At 39.8% G+C, this 19,001-nt stretch overlaps 1 protein-coding gene across 4 annotated transcripts in view; it reads left to right on the top strand.

The window, feature by feature from the left end:
* The window catches only part of LOC128696436 (uncharacterized), a 109,268-nt gene that overhangs the window by 21,511 nt on the left and 68,756 nt on the right, over window positions 1-19,001 (top strand). For all 4 annotated transcript variants that reach the window (XM_070092493.1, XM_070092495.1, XM_070092494.1 and 1 more), the window contains 3 exons: window positions 5,077-5,207; window positions 7,217-7,352; window positions 14,556-14,716. In XM_070092493.1, coding sequence (XP_069948594.1) covers window positions 5,077-5,207; window positions 7,217-7,352; window positions 14,556-14,716 — 428 coding nt within the window. The remainder of the gene's footprint in view (window positions 1-5,076; window positions 5,208-7,216; window positions 7,353-14,555; window positions 14,717-19,001) is intronic.

Genomic DNA, 19,001 nt, shown 5'->3' with positions numbered 1-19,001 from the left:
AATCGTTATGTGAATGAATTTTCCCCATAAGAAATAATGGAAATAAAATTAATCCGTGCAAGACACCCAAAAGTATGAAAAAAAAAATTTTTTACCACATGAAATGTTAATTTTAATACACACAAACTGAAAAAGGCATGCACGCTTACATGACACTTACTTTTATTGAAGATCTGGTGATGATTGATGGGATGGGAGGAGGGGAGAGCATTATCTTCTTACTGTTTAGAAGGGGAATCCCCTTCCATTAGGACTTGAGGTAGCAAGTCCTTTTCCGGGGTTACTTCCCTTCTTCTTTTAATGCCACTAGGACCAGCTTGAGAGTCACTGGACCTCTGTCGCACAACAAATCTGTCCATAGAGCTCTGTACCTCCCGTTCCTTTACGATTTGTCTAAAATGGGCCACAACATTGTCATTGAAATAGTCACCAGCACGGCTTGCAACAGCTGTGTCAGGGTGATTTTCATCCATAAAGGTTTGCAGTTCAACCCACTGTGCACACATTTCCTTAATCTTTGAAGTAGGCACAATGGATTCCACAACTGGCATAGGCTTCTCAGGGTTAGCCCCAAACCCTTCAAAATCTTTCTTAATTTCCATACTAATTCTCACCCTTTTTACCACAGGGTTGGCACTAGAAGCTTTCTTGGGGCCCATGGTCACTTATTTTCCAGAAACACCACCGAAAACACTGTAATAATACGAAATATTCCGAGTGTATGCTTGGATGTTAGCGCGGAGGCTGCCTGGTAAACAATGGCATGGGCGGCACATGTGAGGCTGGGTGAGGGCGCACATTGGACGTGTCTCGGACGAAAATCGGTGAGCGGGTTTTTAATCGGTATGCGCGGCAAAAATTTTGCGATTAAAGTAAGCGGTATGCGAAATAATCGCTATGTGATGCCATCGTTATGCGGGGGTCCACTGTAATTGTATACCCCAAACTTCGGGCAGGCATTCTCAGAAATGCGTGCCTTGGTGGTCTCCTGCTTGTGCTCGTGCAGTACGTAGAACCACGGAGAGACTTCTTGATTTTAAGCAGAAGTGTGCGATCTCTCGCCGTGTCATCCGTGACGCTAAACGCACTTGCTGGCGAGATTATGTCTCCACCATCACCTCTGCTTCCTCTATGAGTGCAGTCTGGAAAAAAGTACAAAATCTGAGTGGTAAATATTCTCCTGACCCGGCTCCTGTTCTGCGGGTTGCTGGTGTTGATATAGCGAACCCACTAGATGTTGCCAATGAAATTGGCAATCATCTGGTCCATATTTCTCAGGGACTCCATCTATGCCCCTCGTTTCTTTCCTCAAAGTCTGCCAGAGAGTTAGCACCCTTGGACTTTTCTTCTCTCAGAGAAGAACAGTATAATGTGCCTTTTACACTTCAAGAACTGGAGGCAACACTCTCAGCTTGCTGATCATCGGCAGCTGGGCCCAACGACATTCACATCTGTGGAAATGTGCCATTGTTCTCCCTTTCCGCAAACCAGGCACTACGGGACATAAAGCCTCCCACTATCGTCCCATTGCTCTTACCAGTGCAGTTTGCAAAGTGATGGAACGCCTGGTAAATAGACGTTTAGTGTGGTATTTAGAGACACACGACAGTCTCTCCACTCGTCAATATGGCTTTCGTAAGGGACGTTCTACCATAGACCCCTTACTACGCTTGGATACGTATGTTCGTAATGCCTTTGCGAATAACCACTCAGTTATTGCCATATTTTTTGACCTTGAGAAGGCATATGACACAACTTGGAGGTATAATATTTTAGCCCAAGGCCACTCTTTAGGCCTTCGAGGCAATCTACCATCCTTCCTTAAGAACTTTTTAACTGACAGGCATTTCCGTGTTCGGGTTAATAATGTGCTCTCCCCGGACTTTATCCAAGCTGAAGGTGTCCCCCAGGGATGTGTTCTGAGCACAACACTTTTTCTCCTTGCTATTAATGATTTGGCCTCTAGTCTTCCATCACATATTTGGTCATCACTCTATGTTGATGACTTCGGTATTGCCTGTGCAGGCGCTGACTGTCACCTCATTACAGTTTCTCTCCAGCATGCGGTCGACCGTGTTTCCAATTGGGCCACCGCACATGGGTTTAAATTTTCCAGCACTAAAACCCACCAAATTACTTTCACTAGACGCTCTGTCATCTCCGATCATCCTTTGTACCTCTATGGCTCCCGTATCCATGAACGTGATACAGTCAAGTTTCTGGACCTCCTCTTTGACCGTAGGTTATCCTGGAAACCTCACATTACCTCTCTGAAGGCAACTTGTCACAGCCGGCTGAACCTTCTTAAAACCCTTGCTCATCTTTCGTGGGGAGCTGATTGTCAAACCCTCCTTCACCTACATTCCACCCTCATTTTATCGAAACTTGATTATGGTGACCAGATCTATTCAGCGGCATCTCCTGCTACTCTCTCTAGCCTTAACCCCATTCATCACCAAGGATTACGTTTATGCCTTGGTGCTTTTCGCTCTTCCCCTGTTGAGAGTCTAATTCCATAAGTTTTCCAACAAATCTCATAATTTTGGTGTCATTATGATCGGGAGAAGATTCTCTATCTTTTCATAAGAAAAAATATTTTTTTTTTTTTTTTAAATTTGGCCGACCCTGAGAACGAGTTTCTGAGAGGGCCTGTCGACCCTCAAAGGGTTAATGATTATTGAATGAGACAAATGGTTATAATTTGTTATTCCATCAGATAAAATAGGAAATAGCTGAGCAATTTTTGCCATTAGAAGTGCAAATGGATTGTAAAATAAATTACTACATAAGTGACAGTTTCACAACACCGTTGTTAAAGTATGTCAATCTCCCTCTAAAGTCACAACTACAAAATAGGTCATCCCTAGTGCTTTAGGACATTTTTCAACTGTCTAGGGGGTGATTAACTTATTCTTCTGGCTGTCATAGAGTAAATTTCCACCCGACTCGCAGATTGTGTCTTAAAACCATAGGAGTGGGCTGATATCCGTATCCTAGTAAATCTATCTCAGCCCAGAGGTTCTCAATGGGGTTCAATGTCTTGGAGGTTTTCTGGCCAGGCATTGAAGATGGGTACTTCACAGTAACAAAGCCATTGAACAACAGATTTTGTGGTGTGGCAAGGAGCACTGTTTTGCATATAAACTTTGCACCACATTGAAAGATTCAGGCAAATGATAACAGACCAATTCTAGGTGCATGTTAGTGCAGGTAACGTTAGTGGGGACATTCTTCTAGGCTTCCCGGGATGTGCTTTTCATGTGGGCATGTCATGAACACTGTTCTCAAGCAACTGACACAACCAGGTCCTCAATAGATGCTCACACAGGTTGCTGGGTTTTAATATTTCTTTAGTGTGATGACCTGCTTTATATAGTCCAGTGATCTTTGCAACTGTCTCTTGTATCAGCAACTTGCTTCTGTCCATATTAAATTCAAATTCAAATTCAAAGTTTATTCTCTATGAGGATTACAATGCTGAGCTTTCAGAATTTGGTTATTGTGTGGTTTACATGTAGTAAAATAATAATTACAGAGTGTACCACTAGAACACCTAGCATGGCTAGGCATTTCGGGCAGACTTAGATTAAATCTTAAGTTTAAAATATTACAAAATTATGAGGTAAGTTGGTATTATGGCTAAGTGACTAAATACTAGTTTGTGAGTTTAGCAATGTGAATGCTTTTGTTTTGGCACTACACATAGTTTCAGTATTGGAGTATCACAGGCCAACTTATGACTAGTTAAGATTCATTATTTTGAGATTGAGATTGATATTTCTGTTTATGGTCAAATGGGTGAGTGAGTGTAAGTGTGAACCACCAGGTGGTATTCGTATAATTAGTTGACAGGATGTATCAGTGAGATAAGATGTTTTCTGATTGTAGTTTTGAAGGTGATGAATGTGTCTGCAGTTTTAGAATTTTCAGGTAGGGTGTTCCAGATTTTAGGGCCTTTGACATACATTGAATTTTTGTAAAGGTTTAGTCGGACACGGGGAATGTCATAGAGATGTTTGTGTCTGGTGTTGTGCCTGTGGGTTCTGTCACAACTATCAAGAAAGCGTTTTAGGTCGAGGTTAATATTGGAATTTAAGGTCCTGTAGATGTAGATTGCACAGTAGTAAGTGTGGATGTACTGAATAGGGAGTAAATTTAGATCTATTTAGAGTGGGGGGGTGTGTTGCCAGGGATGGGATTTAGTGATTATTCTTACTGCGGCTTTTTGTTGGGTTATTATTGGCTTTAGGTGTGTTGCTGCAGTTGAACCCTAAGCACAGATAGCATAGGTGAGGTATGGATATATAAGTGAATGGTATAGTGTGAGAAGGGCAGTTTGCGGCACGTAGCATCGTATCTTGGAGAGGATCCCAACCGTTTTGGATACTTTTTTGGTTATGTGTTGGATATGGGTGCTGAAGTTCAGGTTGTTGTCGAGGTATAGGCCTAGGAATTTGCCCTCATTATGCCTGGCAATTAGAGTGTTGTCGATCTTAATGTTAATTTGCGCATCTCCTGCTCTGCTACCAAACATAATGTAGTAGGTTTTGTCAGCATTAAGCGTAAGTTTATTGGCTGTCATCCAAGTCGATATTTTGATCAGCTCCTCATTAACAATGGTGTTGAGGGTGGCAAGATTAGGGTGAGAGATGACATAAGTCATGTCGTCAGCAAAGAGAATGGGTTTCAGGTGTTGAGATACGTTTGGAAGATCATTGATGTATATGAGGAAGAGTCAGTAGCCAAAAATGTCTGACAAACTTGGCTCTCAGAACCACATGGTGCAGGGGGATTGTAGAAACAAAACTGTTCACTACAAGATCGCAGAAAGCACTTAGGATGCAGCCTGTAAGTATGGAAAATCCTGAGGCATCCCATTTTGAGATGCCAGACCAGTATAGCTTTTATGTCTCATTGACAAATGTACCAGGGTAAGGTATTCTTTTGGACATTAAATCATGTTGGGTGACTTCCACCCATCATGCTTTAATAGCTACCACTATATGTGCCATGTTTTTTTTTGTGTTTGAGTATTGCCATCAAGTATTTTGCTAAATTGGATGATTTTGGTTTCAGTGTTGGGCGTGTATGTCAGCTGACTGCAGCTGGACTTAGTATTAACTCCCATGACAACCCACTTAGTCGTAATACTCCTCTGCACTGGGCAGCGTCCTTTGCTGACAGCGATACTCTTACATGTCTAATTGGTAAATATAAAAATTGTTCTTGTATTGTTGGCCACTTTAATTTCTTTTATGCTTGTTATTTACATCTTTGAACAAACTGGCCATATCCCACTGAGGCAGGATGGCCCAAAAGGAAAAATGAATGTTTCTCCTTTTAAATTTAGTAATATATACAGGACAAGGGGTTACTAGCCCCTTGCTCCCAAGCTTGGCTTACAGAGGAAGAATTCTGTTCCATTTCCCCATGGAGAAGTTTTTTACATATAGCATACCTTTTGTTAGGTAAAAAGACATGAGTGCAACTAATGTGGCATTTTATTGTGGCAATGTTTCACTGCCCAGGAGCTTTGTCAAGAAAAATGTTGCCACATAAAATGTCACATTAGTTGCACTTTTCTCCTTTTACCTAACATATTGTCGGTAATTCTACCAACATTAATACAAAGCATACTTTTTGTATTACAGTTTTTCCTCACTTAATGACTGAGTTCCATTCCTAAGAGTAGGTTGATAAGCAGATTGGTCGTTAAGCGAGGAGCATACTGTACTGGTAGTGGGTTCGTGTCAGTCATCTTTAGAAATTTTTTTAATGTCACCTTTGCACAATGTATAACATTTTTGGTATATTTTATTACAGCATACAGTAGTGTACTATATGCTGTAATAAACAGAATAGAGGAAATTGGCTCTAATATACATAGGTTTTCATATTGGTTGGAGAGCTGGCCATAACTCCGAGCAGTTGGTAAACATGTACATCGCTAAGTGAGGAGAGGCTGTATAGATTTTATTATATAAATTTCATCCTACTGACCCTGTTTTTTTTTTTAACACACTGGCCATTTCCCAAAGAGGTAGGGTAACCCAAAAAAGAAGAAACACTTTTGTCATCACTCACTCTATCACAGTCTTGCCATAGACATGCCGATACTAGAGTTGAAAAACTGCAACATATCTCCACCCCTTCCAGAGTGTAGGCACCATACTTCCCACTTCCAGGATTCGAGTCTGGCTAGCTGATTTCCCTGAATCCCTTCACATATGTTACCTTGCTCACACTCCAACAGCTCATCAAGTCCCAAAAACCATTTGCTTCCACTCACTCCTATCTAACGTTCACATGGTTGTGGGTGGGTCTCAGCCAACTAGCAATATGGTAGCTTGCCTCTTGGACAAGATCTGAGCCAATAGGAGTGTCAGTTCTTGTGTGGGTAGGCCTTAGCCAACTAGCAATGCAGTAGCTTGTGCCTTGAAGAACATCTGAGCCAATAGGAGTGGGGAGGGGCTGTGAAGGTGGCTTAGCAGCCAATCAGCAATGGGGTTGAATGTGTCTCAAAGCCTTCCATCCAATAGCAGAGTTTGTACTACCGTTTACTTTTTTACTCTTCAGTTTGAAGCTATCACAGGTGTTTTCTGCACTAATTCTGGATTATTTGTCCTTCATGACTGCATTTGTGTTATAATTACACCATCTTTTGTGTTACCAAATCATCATGGCCCCTAAAGTGTGCAGTAAACAGGCCATTCCTCTGAAAATCAAGCAAAAAATTAGTGCATTGGTACATGAGTATGGCTTTCCACAATCTACCATCTCTGCTATTATGTAGCAAATAGAAATAATACAGAATACTAAAGTGGTTGATGAATCGAAGTTAGTGAATAAAGGCAGAGAAAATGTCATAGATGATTGTGACCATGTATTTTCTTAGGAGCTCGGTGGGTCCATTTTCTGTTCATGTGCCTAGTTTTCTGATTGCTTGTCAAAGAATTTAATTACCTCTATTATATCTCATTTAGTGGTTTTGTGGTATGTTATAATTCTTTAATTTTGATTGATGGACAGTGATATAACCTAGCTAAAGCTTAACAGAAGGTAAGTAATATAAATCTAAAAGTTTATTGTTAAGAAAATCTGTACAAAATTTTATGTGACCAGTCCACTGATGAAACCTACCCAGACAATCAGAAATCTGTCTGTTGCCTAAGGTGTTGAGTTGGTAAATAAATATCCAACGTGATTTTGTTTGCAGCTCGTGGGGCAGATGTGAATGCAGCCAACAGTGATGGTGCAACTTCCCTGCATGATGCTGTTGCTCGTGGAGATGAAAATATTGTGAGGATTCTTTTGGACCATGATGCTAATCCACACATCCAGTGCTACAAGGGGTAACCTTTATATAACAGAAATTTATCATTTTAAACTTATTGTAAAAACTTGTCTAGTTCAGGGATGTTAAATTTGAAGAAGGTGATACACTTTCCCATCTGAGTAGGCTTGTGATAGAGACTCCAGAAACAGGAATGAGTTACTTTATAATTACTATACTCTCTCTGCATTATGGATTATTCCTTGATTAAGGCATGGTCTATACACAAATATAATCAGGTAATACATATCGCTTCTACTTCTAGCTCATTGAACCCTACAGGGTGAAGGGCTCTTGATGTAAGGAGCTGGACTTATCCTCTCTCTTCTTGGATTAAACCTGTTTACCTCCCATTCCCCAGTTGCTATACAACCCCTACAGGTTTAGCATTTCCCTCTGATTAACATAAATAAAAGAACTGTTAGATTAGTACAGTAGAATACATGGGGATGACTTCATACAAGATATTCAAAGTATAGGATTATGTATTAAGATACATTTATTATATGGAGTAGTATACTCATTATAAATATTTTATTCATATATATATATATACTGAGATTCGCCCTGCTTTCAAATATCTAGAGCACCTAACATCATACTGATCAAAATTGCAGTTGCTATACATCAAGGCTTGCCAAAAATATTCTTTGTAACAAAGGTCTAAACACACTGCCAAATCCCTAAGAAAATAATAATAATAATAATAATAATAATAATAATTATAGGTAGTAGGTTGGTAGACAGCAACCATCCAGGGAGGTACTACCGTCCTGCCAAGTGAATGTAAAACAAAAGCCTGTAATTGTTTTACATGATGGTAGGATTGCTGGTGTCTTTTGTCTGTCTCATAAATATGCAAGATTACAGGTATGTCTTGCTACTTCTACTTACACTTAGGTCACACTACACATACATGTACACGTTTATTTATACACACTCATCTGAGTTTTCTTTGATTTTATCTTAATAGTTCTTGGTCTTATTACTTTTCCTTTTATATCCATGGGGAAATGGAATAAGAATCTTTCCTCCGTAAGCCATGCGTGTTGTAAAAGTCAACTAAAATGCTGGGAGCAATGGGCTAGTAACCCCTTTTCCTGTAAAGATTACTAAAAAGAATAATAAGAAGAAAATTGTCAAAGTGGGAAGTCTGAATGTGCGTGGATGTTGTGCAAATGATAAGAAAGAGATGATTGTGGATGTTATGAATGAGAAGAAGCTGGATGTCCTGGCTTTAAGTGAAATGAAGCTGAAGGGGGTGGGAGAGTTTCAATGGAGAGGAATAAATGGGATTAGGTCAGGGGTTTCAAATAGAGTTAGAGCTAAACAAGGAGTAGCAATAATGTTGAAGGATAAGCTATGGCAGGAAAAGAGGGACTATAAATGTATTAATTCAAGGATTATGTGGAGTAAAATAAAGATTGGATGTGAAAAGTTGGTTATAGTAAGCGTGTATGCACCTGGAGAAGAAAGAAGTGTAGAGGAGAGAGAGATTTTGGGAAATGTTGAGTGAATGCGTGGGGAGTTTTGAATCAAGTGTGAGGGTAATGGTGGTTGGGGATTTCAATGCTAAAGTGGGTAAAAATGTTATGGAGGGAGTAGTAGGTAAATTTGGGGTGCCAGGGGTAAATGTAAATGGGGAGCCTTTAATTGAGCTATGTGTAGAAAGAGATTTGGTAATAAGTAATACATATTTTATGAAAAAGAGGATAAATAAATATACAAGGTATGATGTAGCACGTAATGAAAGTAGTTTGTTAGATTATGTATTGGTGGATAAAAGGTTGATGGGTAGGCTCCAGGATGTACATGTTTATAGAGGGGCAACTGATATATCGGATCATTATTTAGTTGTAGCTACAGTTAGAGTAAGAGGTAGATGGGAAAAGAGGAAGGTGGCAACAACAAGTAAGAGGGAGGTGAAAGTGTATAAACTAAGGGAGGAGGAAGTTCGGGGGAGATATAAGCGACTGTTGGCAGAAAGGTGGGCTAGTGCAAAGATGAGTAGTGGGGGGGTTGAGGAGGGTTGGAATAGTTTTAAAAATGCAGTATTAGAATGTGGGGCAGAAGTTTGTGGTTATAGGAGGGTGGGGGCAGGTGGAAAGAGGAGTGATTGGTGGAATGATGAAGTAAAGGGTGTGATAAAAGAGAAAAAGTTAGCTTATGAGAGGTTTTTACAAAGCAGAAGTGTTATAAGAATAGCAGAGTATATGGACAGTAAAAGAAAGTTGAAGAGAGTGGTGAGAGAGTGCAAAAGGAAAGCAGATGATAGAGTGGGAGAGGCACTGTCAAGAAATTTTAATGAAAATAAGAACAAATTTTGGAGTGAGTTAAACAAGTTAAAAAGCCTAGGGAAAGTATGGATTTGTCAGTTAAAAACAGAGTAGGGGAGTTAGTAGATGGGGAGAGGGAGGTATTAGGTAGATGGCGAGAATATTTTGAGGATCTTTTAAATGTTGAGGAAGAAAGGGAGGTGGTAATTTCATGCACTGGTCAGGGAGATATACCATCTTTTAGGAGTGAAGAAGAGCAGAATGTAAGTGTGGGGGAGGTACGTGAGGCATTACGTAGAATGAAAGGGGGTAAAGCAGCTGGAACTGATGGGATCATGACAGAAATGTTAAAAGCAGGGGGGGATATAGTGTTGGAGTGGTTGGTACTTTTGTTTAATAAATGTATGAAAGAGGGGAAGGTACCTAGGGATTGGCGGAGAGCATGTATAGTCCCTTTATATAAAGGGAAAGGGGACAAAAGAGATTGTAAAAATTATAGAGGAATAAGTTTATTGAGTATACCAATATATAGAGTATATAGTCGGACTTGAGTCCTGGAAATGGGAAGTACAATGCCTGCACTTTAAAGGAGGGGTTTGGGATATTGGCAGTTTGGAGGGATATGTTGTGTATCTCTATACGTATATGCTTCTAAACTGTTATATTCTGAGCACCTCTGCAAAAGCAGTGATAATGTGTGAGTGTGGTGAAAGTGTTGAATGATGATGAAAGTATTTTCTTTTTGGGGATTTTCTTTCTTTTTTGTGGGTCACCCTGCCTCGGTGGGAGACGACCGACTTGTTGAAAAAAAAAAAAAAAAAAAAAAAACCAGGAAAAGTGTATGGTAGGGTTATAATTGAAAGAATTAGAGGTAAGACAGAATGTAGGATTGCAGATGAGCAAGGAGGTTTCAGAGTGGGTAGGGGATGTGTAGATCAAGTGTTTACATTGAAGCATATATGTGAACAGTATTTAGATAAAGGTAGGGAAGTTTTTATTGCATTTATGGATTTAGAAAAGGCATATGATAGAGTGGATAGAGGAGCAATGTGGCAGATGTTGCAAGTATATGGAATAGGTGGTAAGTTACTAAATGCTGTAAAGAGTTTTTATGAGGATAGTGAGGCTCAGGTTAGGGTGTGTAGAAGAGAGGGAGACTACTTCCCAGTAAAAGTAGGTCTTAGACAGGGATGTGTAATGTCACCATGGTTGTTTAACATATTTATAGATGGGGTTGTAAAAGAAGTAAATGCTAGGGTGTTCGGGAGAGGGGTGGTATTAAATTATGGGGAATCAAATTCAAAATGGGAATTAACACAGTTACTTTTTGCTTATGATACTGTGCTTATGGGAGATTCTAAAGAAAAATTGCAAAGGTTAGTGGATGAGTTTGGGAATGTGTGTAAATGTAGAAAGTTGAAAGTGAACATAGAAAAGAGTAAGGTGATGAGGGTATCAAATGATTTAGATAAAGAAAAATTGGATATCAAATTGGGGAGTAGGAGTATGGAAGAAGTAAATGTTTTCAGATACTTGGGAGTTGACGTGTCAGCGGATGGATTTATGAAGGATGAGGTTAATCATAGAATTGATGAGGGAAAAAAGGTGAGTGGTGCATTGAGGTATATGTGGAGTCAAAAAATGTTATTTATGGAGGCAAAGAAGGGAATGTATGAAAGTATAGTAGTACCAACACTCTTATATGGGTGTGAAGCTTGGGTGGTAAATGCAGCAGAGAGGAGACGGTTGGAGGCAGTGGAGATGTCCTGTCTAAGGGCAATGTGTGGTGTAAATATTATGCAGAAAATTCGGAGTGTGGAAATTAGGAAAAGGTGTGGAGTTAATAAAAGTATTAGTCAGAAGGCAGAAGAGGGGTTGTTGAGGTGGTTTGGTCATTTAGAGAGAATGGATCAAAGTAGAATGACATGGAAAGCATATAAATCTATAGGGGAAGGAAGGAGGTCTAGGGGTCATCCTCGAAAGGGTTGGAGAGAGGGGGTAAAGGAGGTTTTGTGTGGGCAAGGGGCTTGGACTTCCAGCAAGCGTGTGTGAGCGTGTTAGATAGGAGTGAAGGGAGACGAATGGTACTTGGGAACTGACGATCTGTTGGAGTGTGAGCAGGGTAATATTTAGTGAAGGGATTCAGGGAAACAGGTTATTTCATATAGTCGGACTTGAGTCCTGGAAATGGGAAGTACAATGCCTGCACTTTAAAGGAGGGGTTTGGGATATTGGCAGTTTGGAGGGATATGTTGTGTATCTTTATACGTATATGCTTCTAAACTGTTGTATTCTGAGCACCTCTGCAAAATCAGTGATTATGTGTGAGTGTGGTGAAAGTGTTGAATGATGATGAAAGCATTTTCTTTTTGGGGATTTTCTTTCGTTTTTGGGTCACCCTGCCTCAGTGGGAGACGGCCAACTTGTTGAAAAAAAAAAAAAATAATAATTAAAGGTAGTAGGTTGGTAGACAGCAGCTGCCCAGGGAGGTACTACCGTCCTGCCAAGTGAGTGTAAAATAAAAGCCTGTAATTGTTTTACATGATGATAGGATTGCTGGTGTCCATTTTTCTGTCTCATAAACATAAAGATTTCAGGTACGTCTTGCTACTTCTACTTACACTTAGGTCACACTACACATACATGTACAAGCATATATATACACACCCCTCTGGGTTTTCTTCTAGTTCTTGTCCTTGTTTATTTCCTCTTACCTCCATGGGGAAGTGGAATGGAATTCTTCCTTCGTAAGCCATGCGTGTTGTAAGAGGCGACTAAAATGCCAGGAGCAAGGGGCTAGTAACCCCTTCTCCTGTATATATTACTAAATGTAAAAGGAGAAAGTTTGGTTTTTCCTTTTGGGCCACCCCGCCTCGGTGGGATACGGCCGGTGTGTTGAAAGAAATAATAATAATATCTCTATTTACTACAAGTACATATACATGGTATATGGACCAAACTGACATCAATGACATACTACTACATAGAAAGCCACTTGTTATGCTGAGCATTTGGGGCAAATTAGGTCAGTTTTATCCCAGTTGACTAACACCTAGGTACCTATTTTAAACTGATGGGTGAACAGGGGCAGGGACAGCAGGTGTTTTAAGGAAACACAGCCCTAATGTTTTCCAGCCGTACCGGAGGAGATTCAAACCCGGGACCTCAGTGTGTGAGTTGAGTGCGCTAGCGATCGAGCTTTTCATTCATAATTCTTACAGAAACATGGCTAAAACATTAAACTGTGTGAATGTATTGAACCCATTAGGACATAGGTTATTAATCATGCAGATCTTGTGTTATGTAGGAAATTGGCTTTTCATGGATTAACATATTAATTTTCACAGGCTTCATTTGAGCAAGGTTTGGCATAAGTGTTATTGCAGGAGCATCTTGGGTCTAAGACACCAACTATCTTTTTTCTTTCAACAAGCCGGCCGCATCCTACCGAGGCAGGGTGCCCCCCCCCCCCAAAAAAAGAAAGTTTCTCTTTTTAAATTTAGTAATTTATACAGGAGAAGGGGCTACTAGCCCCTTGCTCCCAGAATTTTAGGTGCCTCTTACAAAACGCATGGCTTATGGAGGAAGAATTCTGTTCACTTCCCCATGGAGATAAGAGGAAATAAACAAGAACAAGAACTAGAAAGAAAATAGCAGAAAACCCAGAGGGGTGTGTGTATATATATATGCTTGTACATGTATGTGTAGTGCGACCTAAGTGTAAGTAGAAGAAGCAAATTGTACCTGAAATCTTGCATGTTTATGAGACAGAAAAAAGGACACCAGCAATCCTGCCATCATGTAAAACAATTACAGGCTTTCGTTTTACACTCACTTGGCAGGACGGTAGTACCTCCCTGGGCGGTTGCTGTCTACCAACCTACTAACCAACTATCTATCCATTACAAAACCTACTGTACATATGCTTCATGCCATAGAAAGGAGTTTGTATTTGTTTTAACAAAGTGGGCATCATGACACGAGGATGGTGCATTTTTGGAAGATAACACTGGTGTTAGTTTATCATAATATTTCGGAGAGTGGAGACACTGATGCCAGTGAGTTATTTACAACACATATTAGTATGTATCTCTATGGGAAAATGGAAAAGAATCTTTCCTCTGTAAGCTGTGTGTGTTGTGAAAGGTGACTAAAAGGTTGGGAGCAAGGGTCTAGTAACCCTTTCTCCTGTCTAAATTACTAAATGTAAAATGAAGACAACTTTTTTGGGTCATCCTGCCTTGGCAGGAGATGGCTGGTATGCTGAAAAAAAAAGTTTCGTCTGTATATTGGCAGTGGTTTTTATGATTTGATATGCTGTTGGAGTGTGAGCAAGTAACACTAATTACCTGTAGTATCAGCACACCTCTGGCAAGACAGTTATGGAGTGAGTGATGGTGAAAGTGTGTCTTAATTTTCGTGTCACCCTACCTTGGTGGGAGACGGCCCCTGTGTTAAAAAAAATATGGTTTAATGACAACTGCAGTTGTAAACAAAATATTCATTTAACACTTGTAAAATGAGCAGCAGCATTTCTGGACCTTCATGGAAGGTTCTGTGATGTTTTTGAAAAGTTGTTTATCCAAGGAATTAGAGTTACCATTTCCTTCCTTGAATGAAATACGAGAGTCTCCCATTAATCAGGCACTGCATGATGTTGGTGGGTTTAGAGTCAGTAGAAATGTATAGAAAAAACAGAAGTATTGTAGGTCCCTCCCAATAGCGTACAACTGGAAACAAAAATCTTTTTGCATGGTAATCAATGATTTCTAATGATATGCTACTACAGATCACTTAATTAACCCATAACTTTGTTGATGGAAGTATTGATCAGATGATGTTCTGCATACAAGTGTGTCATCTTTGTTGAATGAATAGTTAAAATATAAAATATTAGTATGGTGTAAACATTTTGAATAGTAATTTCTTACTTTTTTATCCATTAGACGCCACAAAGGGAAGACACCCCTGGAAATGGCATCAAGGAAGCCACAACTTCAGGAACTAATGCAACAATATTTCTTGGAAAATAAACCAGTACAAGTCAATGGCATTGATAATGGTAGTGTTTCTCCATTATTGGAGCGGCAGTCATTGACAAGCAGAGGTGAGGCTAAAATAATACAGTAAGACTGAGCAACAGTTTTATAAATCAACATAGTTTTTGCAGAGTTAGACCTGAGTTGGACATATCAATTCTGTAAGTGGTAATATTGGCTATTTGGAGAGACATCTAAACTGGGCACTTCTGCAAAGACAGTGGTTGTGTGTGAATGATGGTGAAAGTGTTGAACGATGATGAAAGTTTTTTCTTTGTTTTTGGGTCACCCTGCCTTGGTGGGAAACGGCTGACCTGTTAAAAAAAAAAAAGTGGTGTGTTCTTATTCTATTGTAAAGGGGTTTCCCTCGCTTTATGCTGTTTTGCTCTGTGCAAGTGTGCTTATGTGATGCGACCATATTTCTACCAGTAATTTGCTACATGATATATAAATTAACTCTTGTATGATTGCCCAAGCCAAGCATTACATAATTTTCAACAAAATGACCTTAAAAAATTACCGAACTAGATTAATATTGAAGTGCATTAGAAAAAATAACAAAAAAAAAAATTGAGATTGGGAAATCCAGTGAGTATATTTTGAATGAAATCCTGTGGTTATTTTCAGTTTCAGTGTTTTCTGTCAAGGCAAAAGAAAATGGGCACCTAAACCGACAAAGTTGAGTTGTGCCACCTCAAAATTGGGATTGGGGTGAAGGGAGGGAAGGAGCAGTAGGGAAAATATGAACTCACAGGGTCATAACATGTGCACTTCAATCCAGATAAAGACAGTCTCTTTGGTTGGTGGTGGAGCAAGGAAGGAGGAAGGGTAAAAAGGAGGAAGATTATGATTGAATTTTGGAAACATTTTTCTTCTTATTTATATTTATTTTTGGATTTGGATGTTTGGTGCTTAACTAGTATGTTTGTAATTTTTTGGTGAAAATAAATAAAGAATTTTTTTTTATTATTGTATTGGGATTAAGAATGAGTTTTGGATTGTACAGTGGACCCTCAGGTGACATCAGCTGGCGATAAAATTGGATATCGATGTGTCTTTGCGTAAAAATATTGGCTCAGCCAATGATGAAAAACTTGGTTAGGGACATTTGTCCCGAACCCGTCCACCTGTCCGTCTGGCCTGAGTGCCTCAGCTGCCCTGCCTTCAGCTACTGTGCTGCTGTTTACAAGCCAGGGCGGATGGTTCCACACATACATTCGATACATTTTGTATTATTCCATTGTTTTTAGTGCTTGTAACTGCTTAAGGGGGTGGGTGAGTTTCAGTGGAGAGGAATAAATGGGATTAGGTCAGGGGTTTCAAATAGAGTTAGAGATAAAGAAGGAGTAGCAATAATGTTGAAGGATAAGCTATGGCAGGAAAAGAGGGACTATAAATGTATTAATTCAAGGATTATGTGAAATAAAATAAAGGTTGGATGTGAGAAGAGGGTTATAGTAAGCGTATATGCACCTGGGGAAGAAAAGTGTAGAGGAGAGAGAGAGATTTTGGGAAATGTTGAGTGAATGCATGGGGAGTTTTGAACCAAGTGTGAGAGTACTTGTGGTTGGGGATTTTAATGCTAAAGATGGTAAAAATGTTGTGGAGGGAGTAGTAGGTAAATTTGGGGTGCCAGGGGTAAATGAAAATGGGGAGCCTTTAATTGAGCTATGTGTAGAAAGAGGTTTGGTAATAAGTAATACATATTTTATGAAAAAGGGGATAAATAAGTATAGAAGGTATGATATAGCACGTAATGAAAGTAGTTCATTAGATTATGTATTGGTGGATAAAAGGTTGATGGCTAGGCTCCAGGATGTACACGTTTATAGAGGAGCAACTGATATATCGGATCATTATCTAGTTGTAGCTACAGTTAGAGTAAGAGGTAGATGGGACAAGAGGAAAATGGCTACAACAAGTAAGAGGGAGGTGAAAGTGTATGAACTAAGGGAGGACGAAGTTTGGGTGAGATATAAGCAACTATTGGCAGAAAGGTGGGCTTGTGCAAGTATGAGTAGTGGGGGGGGGGGTTGAAGAGGGTTGGAATAGTTTTAAAAATGCAGTATTAGAATGTGGGGCAGAAGTTTGTGGTTATAGGAGGGTGGGTGCAAGAGGAAAGAGGAATGATTGGTGGAATGATGAAGTAAAGGGTGTGATGAAAGAGAGAAAGGTAGCTTATGAGAGGTTTTAACAAAGCTGAAGTGTTAAAAGAAGAGTAGAGTATATGGAGAGTAACAGAGAGGTGAAGAGAGTGGTGAGAGAGTGCAAAAGGAGAGCAGATGATAGAGTGGGAGAGGCACTGTCAAAAATTTTAATGAAAATAAGAAAAAATTTTGGAGTGAGTTAAACAAGTTAAGAAAGCTTAGGGAATGAATGAATTTGTCAGTTAAAAACAGAGTAGGGGAGTTAGTAGATGGGGAGATGGAGGTATTGGGTAGATAGCAAGAATATCTTGAGGAACTTCTAAATGTCGACGAAGAAAGGGAGGCGGTAATTTCATGCACTGGCCACGGAGGTATACCATCTTTTAGGAGTGAAGAAGAGTAGGATGTGAGTGTGTAGGAGGTGTGCAAGGCATTACGTAGAATGAAAGGGGGTAAAGCAGCTGGAACTGACGGGATCATGACAGAAATGTTAAATGCAGGGGGGGACATAGTGTTGGAGTGGTTGGTATTTTTGTTTAATAAATGTATGAAAGAGGGGGAGGTACCTAGGGATTGGTGGAGAGCGTGTATAGTCCCTTTATATAAAGGGAAGGGAGACAAAAGAGATTGTAAAAATTATAGAGGAATAAATTTACTGAGTATACCAGGAAAAGTGTACGGTAGGGTTATTATTGAAAGAATTAGAGGTAAGACAGAATGTAGAATTGCAGATGAGCAAGGAGGTTTTAGAGTGGGTAGGGGATGTGATGATCAAGTGTTTACATTGAAGCATATATGTGAACAGTATTTAGATAAAGGTAGGGAAGTTTTTATTGCATTTATGGATCTGGAAAAGCCATTTGATAGAGTGGATAGGGGAGCAATGTGGCAGATGTTGCAAGTATATGGAATAAGTGGTAAGTTTCTAAATGATGTAAAGAATTTTTATGAGGATAGTGAGGCTTAGGTTAGGGTGTGTAGAAGAGAGGGAGACTACTTCCCAGTAAAAGTAGGTCTTGGACAGGGATGTGTAATGTCACCATGGTTATTTAATATATTTATAGATGGGGGTTGTAAAAGAAGTAAATTGTAGGGTGTTGGGGAGATGGGTGGAATTAAATTATGGGGAATTAAATACAAAATGGGAAGTGACACAGTTGCTTTTTGCTGATGATACTGTGCTTATGGGAGATTCTAAAGAAAAATTGCAAAGGTTAGTGGACGAATTTGGGAGTGTGTGTAAAGGTAGAAAGTTGAAAGTGAACATAGACAAGAGTAAGGTGATGAGGGTATCAAATGATTTGGATAAAGAAAAATTGGATGTCAAATTGGGGAGGAGTAGTACGGAAGAAGTGAATGTTTGCACGTATTTTTGAGTTAACGTGTCAGTGGATGGATTTATGAAGGATGAGGTTAATCATAGAATTGATGAAGGAAAAATGGTGAGTGGTGCATTGAGGTATATGTGGAGGCAAAAAATGTTATCTATGGAGGCAAAGAAGGGAATGTATGAAAGTATAGTAGTACCAACACTCTTATATGGGTGTGAAGCTTGGGTGGTAAATGCTGCAGCGAGGAGGCGGTTGGAGGCAGTGGAGATGTCCTGTCTAAGGGCAATGTGTGGTGTAAATATGCAGAAAATTCGGAGTGTGTAAATTAGGAGAAGGTGTGGAGTTAATAAAAGTATTAGTCATAGGGCTGAAGTGGGTTTGTTGAGGTGGTTTGGTCATCTAGAGAGAATGGATCAAAGTAGAATGACATGGAGAGCGTATAAATCTGTAGGGGAAGGAAGGCGGGGTAGGGGTTGTCCTCGAAAAGGTTGGAGGGAGGGGGTAAAGGAGGTTTTGTGGGTGAGAGGCTAGGATTTCTAGCAAGCATGCATGAGCGTGTTAGGAGTGGATGGAGATGAATGGTATTTGGGACCTAACGAGCTGTTGGAGTGTGATCAGGGTAATATTTAGTGAAGGGATTCAGGGAAACCGGTTATTTTATATAGCCGGACTTGAGTCCTGGAAATGGGAAGCACAATGCCTGCACTTTAAAGGAAGGGTTTGGGATATTGGCAGTTTGGAGGGATATGTTGTGTATCTTTGTACTTATATACTTCAAAGCTGTTGTATTCTGAGCACCTCTGCAAAAACAGTGATTATGTGAGTGAGGTGAAGGTGTTGAATGATGATGAAAGTATTTTCTTTTTGGGGATTTT

This window comes from Cherax quadricarinatus, chromosome 39 (assembly GCF_038502225.1).
Source record: "Cherax quadricarinatus isolate ZL_2023a chromosome 39, ASM3850222v1, whole genome shotgun sequence".
NCBI classification, from domain to species: Eukaryota; Metazoa; Arthropoda; class Malacostraca; order Decapoda; family Parastacidae; genus Cherax; species Cherax quadricarinatus.
Note: the sequence above shows the minus strand (reverse complement) of the source record. Positions and strands in the feature narration are given on the sequence as shown.